Source organism: Boleophthalmus pectinirostris, unplaced genomic scaffold (genome assembly GCF_026225935.1).
Source record: "Boleophthalmus pectinirostris isolate CB_2022bp ecotype Guang Dong unplaced genomic scaffold, ASM2622593v1 HiC_scaffold_14, whole genome shotgun sequence".
Taxonomy (NCBI): Eukaryota; Metazoa; Chordata; class Actinopteri; order Gobiiformes; family Gobiidae; genus Boleophthalmus; species Boleophthalmus pectinirostris.
This window is the reverse complement of record NW_026571047.1, coordinates 36,183,702-36,193,701: the sequence shown is the minus strand read 5'-3', so window position 1 is coordinate 36,193,701 and position 10,000 is coordinate 36,183,702. Positions and strand designations below refer to the sequence as shown.

The 10,000-nt window shown below is 41.9% G+C and overlaps 2 protein-coding genes across 2 annotated transcripts in view; both read right to left on the bottom strand.

The window, feature by feature from the left end:
- Nucleotides 1-7,998, bottom strand: part of LOC110165452 (Golgi apparatus membrane protein TVP23 homolog B-like) — an 8,014-nt gene extending 16 nt beyond the window's left edge. Inside the window, exons 1-6 of the mRNA XM_055150507.1 lie at nt 7,935-7,998; nt 4,913-4,992; nt 4,327-4,471; nt 1,986-2,075; nt 675-794; nt 1-140 (exon numbers count right to left, since the gene is read on the bottom strand). The exon at nt 1-140 is cut by the window's left edge and continues 16 nt beyond it. Of these exons, the coding sequence (XP_055006482.1) occupies nt 1-140; nt 675-794; nt 1,986-2,075; nt 4,327-4,471; nt 4,913-4,992; nt 7,935-7,946 (587 nt within the window). The 5' untranslated portion in view covers nt 7,947-7,998. The remainder of the gene's footprint in view (nt 141-674; nt 795-1,985; nt 2,076-4,326; nt 4,472-4,912; nt 4,993-7,934) is intronic.
- A 919-nt stretch (nt 7,999-8,917) lies between these two features.
- trim16 (tripartite motif containing 16) overlaps nt 8,918-10,000 on the bottom strand; it is a 33,504-nt gene continuing 32,421 nt past the window's right edge. The window contains 1 exon segment of the mRNA XM_020930638.2: nt 8,918-10,000. This exon segment is cut by the window's right edge and continues 464 nt beyond it. Within this exon segment, the coding sequence (XP_020786297.2) occupies nt 9,948-10,000 (53 nt within the window). The 3' untranslated portion in view covers nt 8,918-9,947.

Here is a 10,000-nt window from a genome sequence, read left to right as displayed (position 1 = left end):
TAAACCAGGACCTGTTTGAGGAACTGTCGTCCGAAGTAGTTCGTGGCCACGGTCTTGAGGCTGGTTTTACTCCCAAATTTACACTTGACGTATCCGTAGAGATTCGCTCCGTTCAGAACCAAGGCCATGACGACAACCGGCTGAAACACACACAAACGTCACACACAAACGTCACACACAAACACAAACGTCACACACAAACGTCAGCCAATCAGATTTCACTGAGTTATGGGCGGGATCATGTCCCCGAATCTCCCAGACCTTCGTGAAAACCCTGTGATAGTGTTATGTAAGTGAGACCACAGCGACGAAAACCACACTGGACGCCTCGATTTGGAAGGAGAAGAAAGAGAAAGACCCGTGACCAGGAGTCTGTGGCTCGGACATGTTGCATCTCACGTGGTCAGGAACAAAGTGAAAAAAAGTGTAAAGGAAATATGTCAAACTTAAAGAAACGCTCGCGGTGGACTTTTTCAAAATAAAAGCCAGTGAGAAACAAATAAATAAATAATAAAAACTGTGTAAACAGCGTTAAAATAATTGTCGGTGATAATGAATTAATGAGTTAACTCAAAATGAACGTGTTACTGAGCCCGGCCCTAAAAAACATGATCTGAAACTCCTGCTCTGATGTTACTGTGGTGAAATGTTCCGCAGTGCGTCTTTAGACTCACGAGCCACTTGATCTGGAAGTAGATGAGGCAGGTGAACGACAGGATCGACCAGACGACAGGAGCCACCACCAGACTGAGCCAGAAGAGCCGCGACTCAGAGCCAGAGCCGCTCACTGCTCCCTACAACACACAGAGTCAGACCAGGACTGAACCAGGACTGAACCAGGACTGAACCAGGACTGAACCAGGACTAAACCAGGACTAAACCAGGACTAAAACCAGGACTAAAACCAGGTCTAAACCAGGACTAAAACCAGGACTAAAACCAGGACTAAAACCAGGACTAAAACCAGGTCTAAACCAGGTCTAAACCAGGACTGAACCAGGACTGAACCAGGACTAAACCAGGACTAAAACCAGGACTAAAACCAGGACTAAAACCAGGTCTAAACCAGGTCTAAACCAGGACTAAACCAAAACCAGGACTGAACCAGGACTAAACCAGGACTGAACCACTAAAACCAGGACTAAACCAGGACTAAACCAGGACTAAACCAGGACTAAACCAGGACTAAACCAGGACTAAAACCAGGTCTAAACCAGGACTAAACCAGGACTAAAACCAGGACTAAACCAGGACTAAACCAGGACTGAACCAGGACTGAACCAGGACTAAACCACTAAACCAGGACTAAAACCAGGTCTAAACCAGGGACTAAAACCAGGACCTAACCAGGACTAAAACCAGGTCTAAACCAGGACTAAAAACCAGGTCTAAACCAGGACTAAACCAGGACTAAAACCAGGACTGAACCAGGAGTAAAACCAGGACTAAACCAGGACTAAAACCAGGTCTAAACCAGGACTAAACCAGGACTAAAACCAGGTCTAAACCAGGACTAAACCAGGACTAAAACCAGGTCTAAACCAGGACTAAAACCAGGACTAAAACCAGGTCTAAACCAGGTCTAAACCAGGTCTAAACCCGGGACTAAAACCGGGACTAAAACCGGGACTAAACCGGGACTAAACCAGGACTAAAACCAGGACTGAACCAGGACTAAAACCAGGACTAAAACCAGGACTGAACCAGGACTAAACCAGGACTAAAACCAGGACTGAACCACGACTAAAACCAGGACTGAACCAGGACTGAACCAGGACTAAAACCAGGACTGAACCAGGACTAAACCAGGACTAAACCCAGGACTAAAACCGGGACTAAAACCGGGACTAAACCGGGACTAAACCAGGACTAAAACCAGGACTAAAACCAGGACTAAAACCAGGACTAAAACCAGGCCTAAACCAGGACTAAACCAGGTCTAAACCAGGTCAGATGCCCTCCCCGTGTGTCAGATTGTGTCAGACCTTTCTGGACTCGTAGATCCAGGTGCTTTTTCCGTCGTCGTCGACCTGGTTCCACCAACGAAGCCCGACCAACAAACGCCCACTGATGTTCTACAAACACACACACACACACAGACACACACACACACACACACACACACACACACACACACACACACACACACACACACACACACACACACACACACACACACACACAGACACACACACACACACACACAGACACACACACACACACACACACACACACACACACACACAGAGACACACACACACACACACACACAGACACACACACACACAGACACACACAGACACACACACACACAGACACACACACAGAGACACACACACAGACACACACACACAGACACACACAGACACACACACACACAGACAGATGTGTTTAGTACACAGTCTGTATACAGAAGTGTTGCTCAGTGAGTTCAGCGTCGCTCACACGAGGCTCAAGATGTTCACAGTTAGAGGAGCGAATCTGGAGCCAGACTCATTTTACGAATTTGATCTTTTTGACAGACAAAATAGCGAAAAAAAATCCAGGATCATGTGATCACGAGTTCATATGAACATTTTAAGACCAGAATGACGAGGCTCACGCAGCAGGTAAAAAACACTTGAGGCATTTTCTGCTACGTCAAACGCGTCGTAGGTGAATCTGCCGCGTCGTCGTCGTAGCAGCTTTAGTTCGTCGTCACGTAGGAGGGGGGCAGAAATACGCTGCAATTTGTTAAAAAAATGCTGAATCAATCTAAAAAAAACACTTGGGCGACAAATACAAGGCCCACACATCACTCTGAGAAGGTAGAAAGATCTGAAAAGATGATTTTGCGTGAGATGGGCCTTTTAATTGTATATTTCGCACTGTCCCTGTCTCATTAAATAAATAAATTCAAACAGTGAGGAGCAGTTATTCTTTTATATTTGATTCTATTATGACTTCAGGTTCAGGTCGTTTACTGAAACAGAGACACAACACTTCTGACTCTGATGAACCTTCACGTTGTGCTGCTGAAGGCGACAGAGCGACTCATCTCCTCCGTCTTTTCACAACAAAATGCAAAAAGGTTGTATAGAGGATTTTCCAAGGAACGAGAAATCCAGCGACTGTTTGTCCTTTTTCAAATGTTGCGCATGTGTGAAACCCCCCCCCTCCCCTACAGCTCCTACGTAGAAACGCCTCCTCCCGCCTCCTCCTCACGCCAGAAAGTCCTCATCGCTGCACATGACTTGTAAACAACTAACTACAGTGTTGGTTAGGCAAGACGGAGAAGTGAGGAGCGGGGGGAGGGGGTGCGCGGAGAGTTTGTGCGCGGAAAAGAAGTGAGGAGCAGGGAGAAGAACAGAACGGGGAGCGGGGAGAGGAGCAGGAAGGGGTGCAGAGAAGGTGCGCGGAGATTCAGTGCGAATGAAGCTACTACTACAACACGCAGCAGCAAGCGGACTCTTTCTTTGCATTGAAAATTACGTTTTCAGACATAGGATATCACATTTGTGTCCTGCAAAACGTTTGTCTAGCTCTTGGAAATAAAAAAATAAAGTACGTTTTCATAATAAGCAGAAGTTTCCTGTCCAGGAGTAATTTGTGGACCAGTGGTTCAGTCTTTAGACCCTTGCGTCTGCTTCAGTCGCGCCATCGCTGGAATGAATCTCCAAGAATCACCTTAGTTTGGCTTCGCTGCTTTTCCCCTTGTCTTCTTCTTTCAGCGACCTCAAAAACGGACTTTCTTTTGCGGCGAACTGCTCCTGGATTCTTGTCGCCATCGCAACAAACTTTGTGTGAACTGCGAGGAAGATATAGGTCAAAAAAAGCCGCTAAGAACTGTTGCGTTGGTGGAGTAAACAGCGTCTGTGCGTCTTGCGTCTGTGGACTGTGTGACAGTCGTACGTAAACCACGTACCGGCGGCGCAGGCAAGTCAGTTACACTAGAAACGTAGGGAGTTTGATTGACAGCCTGTCAGCTCACAGATAACGAGGCAGTGTCGTTATCTATTGGCAAATGTTTAGCCCCACCACGTCCAGAGTTGATGAATTTTTATTCTCTTTTTTTTGGTCATCATAATTACAAGGTGACTGCATCTATAATCTATCACTGACAATTTGAAACAAAAAAAATCCTCCATACAACCTTTAATACATGAATACACTGATCCTGGACACAAGAGGGCGCCATCTCCCTGTTTACATTCTGTTTGAACGTTTGAACAGGTTTAAATTGACGTTTTTTTTACATTGAATTTGAACGTTGACTTTATGTTTTAATGTTTGGTTTGTCGTGTTTTGGTTGCGGTTTGGTTGTTGTGTTTCCGTGCGCGTTCGTACCTTCACCGTCCAGAAGTCGGCGGAGAGCAGCAGGATGATGCAGACCATGGACGAGATGGAACTGGCCCCATAGATCTCACAGAACAGATAGACCAACAACGCCGAGACTCTGAAGAACAGCAGGAAGAACAGCGCCACCGGGTGTCTGCTCCAGGAACAACAGAGAGAGAGGAGAGGGTCAGAGGAACAGAGGGTCAGAGGAAGAGAGGGTCAGCGGAGGAGAGGAAGAGAGGGTCAGAGGAGGAGAAGAGAGGGTCAGAGGAGGGAAGGAGGGAGAGGAGGAGGAGAGGGGAAGAGGGGAGAGAGAGGAGAGAGGGTCAGAGAGGAGAGGGTCAGAGAGGGAGAGGGTAGGGAGAGAGGAGAGGGTCAGAGGAGGAGAGGGTCAGAGGAGGAGAGGGTGAGAGGAGGAGAGGGTCAGAGGAGGAGAGGGTCAGAGGAGGAGAGGGTGAGAGGAGGAGAGGGTGAGAGGAGAGGGTCAGAGGAGGAGAGGGTCAGAGGAGAGGGTCAGAGGAGGAGGAAAGGGTCAGAAGAGGAAGAGAGGGTGAGAGGGTGAGAGGATCAGAGGGTCAGTTGTAGTTCCACTCACTTGACTCCTCCTCCTTTTCTACTCCGTTTCCCAGAATCCTCCTCTGCGTCGAACAGGGACACATCCTCGTCATTATTTTCCTGAAACATTTTGTACAGTTTCAGATTTTCACATCATCATCATCATCGTGTTTCTGCGCGTTTCCTGTCGGAGCAGAACTCCCTCCGAGACGCAGCAAACCTTGACCTCTGACCTCCGACCTCCTCTGGACACCAGCTGACGCTCCAGAGGGTCGAGTCTGAGTTTGTGAACCACAGGACGGATTTAAACACCGAGCCCAGAGACAAACATTCAGATTCATTCATCATACGGTTTGTGTGAAGCGGCGGAACTAGAGACTCAGAAATGATTCAGTAAAATGTAAAAAAAAAAATTAAACGATATATTGATACAGCAGCTCACGATATTGATACGGAATCATCACATTAAAAGATATATCGATATCTTTGTACAGCCCTCTGTGTGTGTATGTGTGTGTGTTTCTGTGTGTGTGTGTTTCTGTTTGTGTGTGTGTTTCTGTGTGTTTTCTGTGTGTGTGTTTCTGTGTGTGTGTGTGTTTCTGTTTGTGTGTGTTTCTGTGTGTGTGTGTGTGTTTCTGTGTGTTTCTGTGTTTCTGTTTGTGTGTGTGTTTGTTTCTGTGTGTGTGTGTGTGTGTGTGTTTCTGTGTGTGTGTGTTTGTTTCTGTGTGTGTGTGTGTTGTGTTTCTGTGTGTGTGTGTTTCTGTGTGTGTGTGTGTGTGTGTTTCTGTGTGTGTGTGTGTGTTTGTGTTTCTGTGTGTTTCTGTGTTTCTGTTGTGTGTGTGTTGTTCTGTGTGTGTGTGTGTGTGTGTGTTTCTGTGTGTGTGTGTTGTTTCTGTGTGTGTGTGTTTGTTTCTGTGTGTGTGTGTTTGTTTCTGTGTGTGTGTTTCTGTGTGTGTGTTTCTGTGTGTGTGTGTGTTTCTGTTTCTGTGTGTTTCTGTGTGTGTGTGTGTTTGTTTCTGTGTGTGTGTGTGTGTGTGTTTCTGTGTGTGTGTGTTCTGTGTGTGTGTGTTTGTTTCTGTGTGTGTGTGTTTTGTTTCTGTGTGTGTGTTTCTGTGTGTGTGTGTGTGTGTGTGTGTTTGTTTCTGTGTGTGTGTGTGTGTTTCTGTGTGTGTGTGTGTTTCTGTGTGTGTGTGTGTGTTGTTTCTGTGTGTGTGTGTGTGTTTGTTTCTGTGTGTGTGTGTGTTTCTGTGTGTGTGTGTGTGTGTGTGTTTCTGTGTGTGTGTGTTTCTGTGTGTGTGTGTTTCTGTGTGTGTGTGTGTTTCTGTGTGTGTTTCTGTGTGTGTGTGTGTGTTTTCTGTGTGTGTGTGTGTTTCTGTGTGTGTGTGTTTCTGTGTGTGTGTGTTTCTGTGTGTGTGTTTCTGTGTGTGTGTGTTGTGTGTGTTTCTGTGTGTGTGTGTGTTTCTGTGTGTGTGTGTGTGTTTCTCTGTGTGTGTGTGTGTGTTTCTGTGTGTGTGTGTGTGTGTGTGTGTGTTTTCTGTGTGTGTTTCTGTGTGTGTGTTTCTGTGTGTGTGTGTTTCTGTGTGTGTTTCTGTGTGTGTTTCTGTGTGTGTGTGTGTGTGTTCTGTGTGTGTTTTCTGTGTGTGTTTCTGTGTGTTTCTGTGTGTGTGTTTCTGTGTGTGTGTGTTTCTGTGTGTGTTTCTGTGTGTGTTTCTGTGTGTGTTTCTGTGTGTGTGTGTGTGTGTGTGTGTGTGTTTCTGTGTGTGTTTCTGTGTGTGTTTGTGTTAGGGGTGGGCGATATCTTGATATTTTAAATATATCGAGATATTTTTTAAACTCGATATGGATTCTGACATATCGTAAATATATGTATAATATTTATATTCAATTCTGATTTGTGAATGCAAAGATGATCTTGAGTTGAGTTGTTTTATTTATGAATGAAAAGAAGGAATTATGTTTTATTTCTTTTATTTTACAGTTAAATTATTATTTATGTAATAAGGGATTTTTCGTAATTTTAAATGTGGCAGAAGCATTTTGTTCTTACATGATCTGCCGACGACTTGCACTTCAATAAAAAAAGATCTTGTGGAATTTGGCATATTTGTTTTTGCAGCAGTTTTGGGGGTTATTTTTCCTGTACACATATCGAGATATATATCGTATATTGAGATATATTTTTAAAATATTTTATATATATATTATATTTTATATTTTAAAATATATCGATATATATTTTTTATCCATATCGTCCAACCCTCCAACCCTAGTCTGTCTGTGTGTGTTTGTGTCACCAGGCTCCAGTTTCACCTGAGATTTCAGCAGATCACAGGTGAGTCCTGAGTCACTCACGTCATTTCACAATAACAACAAACACACAGAAACACACACACACACACACAGACACACAAACACACACACAAACACACACACACAGACACAAACACAGAAACCGGGGAAACACACACAAACAGAACGAGCAGATTTATCTTGACTCTTATTAAATATAGTTTTGGTTTGATTTAAAAGTCACATAAACTGAAAAGACAAATTTAGACGAGACCAAACCACAAACCGTATAAAAAATAAAATAAAATAAAAAAAAACAACTGGACTAGTCTTTTTGTATAAATCTCGGGACCAAACCAAAAGAATCTTCGTTTGTTTTTTTTCTCTGTAGATTTTTATTTTTTAAGAGACACATCGGGCTAACTGTGGCTCTGACAAACAATCGGACATTTTTGAGGCTAAACACTCCAAAAACTCAAACATCAGAGCGATAAACGTGTTTGTAAAACGTGTTCTGTTTCCAAACTCTTTATTTTATCATCAGAAATAAATCTAAACTCATTTAAATGACGTAAACGTCAGAAAATAAAGATCCTCTGCAGCCTTTAGCTTTAGCCGCGTTAGCACGGCCACGTAAACAGCGCCTTTAAACATGTTTTTAGAGACTTTGACAAACACAAACTGTGTGACACGATCTGCGGCGCATCCTGACATTATAACTGACTCTAAAGAAAAATAAAAGGTTTGAAAATGTGAAAATATGAGTCACTTACGTTTGTTAACATGTTGGAAGTCTGATGGGCTCTTCCGGGTTTGGAGGACACGTCACGGCTCTGAGTTACGTCACGCACTGCCACGTCACGAGTTTATGTTTATTTATTTATTTTTTAATTTATTTTTAAGCTAAAATGTTTTGTAACATATTAAATTCTTCCAGGTAAATATAATTTACTCTAAATAAAAAGTAAAACCTAAACCCAAAGTATTTTTGGTATTTTGATGTTAAGGACAAAAAATGCAGCAGTTCATCTTTATAAAGAACATGTACTGTAATTTTACATGTAAAATATAAATGTCTGACAAAAGAAATGCACTTTTGTTGATGAACCGGGCTGTTTTAATGTTTTGTGTTTTCTTTAAATCACACATATATCAGTTTGTCTGGATATCTGTCTAATAATAATATTTTTATAATATCATCTGACATCTCAAAACAGGCTACACAGGTCTCCAGGAAGAACAGTTGATAGTCCAGGTCAGTTAAATACAATCAATTAATGAACCTGCTCAGGGACGACAAGTGGAAATTAGACCTGGTGCTATGGAACGAAGCATCTTTTCTGTTAAGGTTCGTGTAAAAATTCTGCGCTGTCCCTGTGTCATTAAATAAACAAATAAATCTACTAATAAATAAATAAATCTACTGCACTCGTTCATCAGATCGAATCAATATACCATCTTGTGTTGTAAAATGAAATTTAAAATTACTTTTATTCTGAGTTTTAATGCTTCATCTATATTTAGATGGTTTATTTCATTGTTTTATTAACTTTAATTGAAATAAAATGCATATTCTAATGTTAAATGTTAAATGTTTTGGGGATCAGGGACGTCAAGTAGAGTTTTGTTTTTATTTATTTTTATACTTTCAGTTTCTATATGGATATTAACTATGTGGAGTTTATAAAGTGAATGAGCATAAATAACTTTAGCCTTGTTAACATTATAATTATTTGTTAAAAGCAACAGTCACAAAAAGGTTCAGAAAGTTTTATTTACGGAACAGCATTAGTTTTTAGTTTTTAGTTTTAGTCACAGTTCCATTTAACCCTTGAAATCCTAAAAAAAGATAAATATAAAATGTAAACATGATCCATTTGGCACAGTTTGTTTTGTTCAAAATTCTGAAATTATTTTTACCATTTGAAAGTAAAACTCCTGAGAACGGAAAATCCAGTGTAAACCGACCGTCTGTGGCGTAAACACACACAAAAATAAACAGCTCCAAGAAAAAGAAAAACAGCAAAAACAAACATAAACGTCAAAACCTCATAAAGTCATTTATTTATTATATTTAAAAGTGTCCAGTGACCGCAGACTGTTTGACCTTTGACCCGCACCTCAGTCTTTCACTCTCTGGAGTTTTTATGGTAAAAAAACATAATTATTCTAATGTTCCTCAGAAAGTTGGAGCTTATTTTTATGATTCACTCTGGTAAAACTTCACCGAAACGTCCGATGTAACGCAAAACTCTGTGAGCGTTAAGTCCTGTTCTGATATTTCCTCGTCAAAAACACAAACAGACCTGGAGCTGTGTTTGTTTCATTCACATATTTGAGTAAATCTGTATTATTCATCTGTCTACAAATAAATGTAGAAAATGACAACAATGGTCTCGCTTTAGTCTCGACGGGCCGTGGTCTTGGACTGGTCCTGGACTGGTCCTGGACTGGTCTTGGTCTGGATTAGTGCGCTCTTCACCACAACACTGGTGATTTGTAACAGTTACACTGGACGCCTGAGATCTTAATCCCGTGCGTATGCGCCACGTCTGTCATTTGTAAAGAAAAAATTCTGCCGCTGTTTTCAGTTTGAGAAATTGAGAACTCAACCTGAATAATAAACGCAAACATGTGAATGAAACAAAACACGAGTCCAGGACACAGAGATCAGAGAAAATCTTAAATCTAAAAATCTAAAATTTAAATCTAAACTTTGTCAAACAAACAAAAACATAAATATCTGCAGCGCTCTCACTGTTTCATGTTTTTGTTTACTTGTCTGTTTAATTTTTAGTTTCACTTTTGGTTTCAGTGGTCGTTGTCTGTGTGGGGGAGG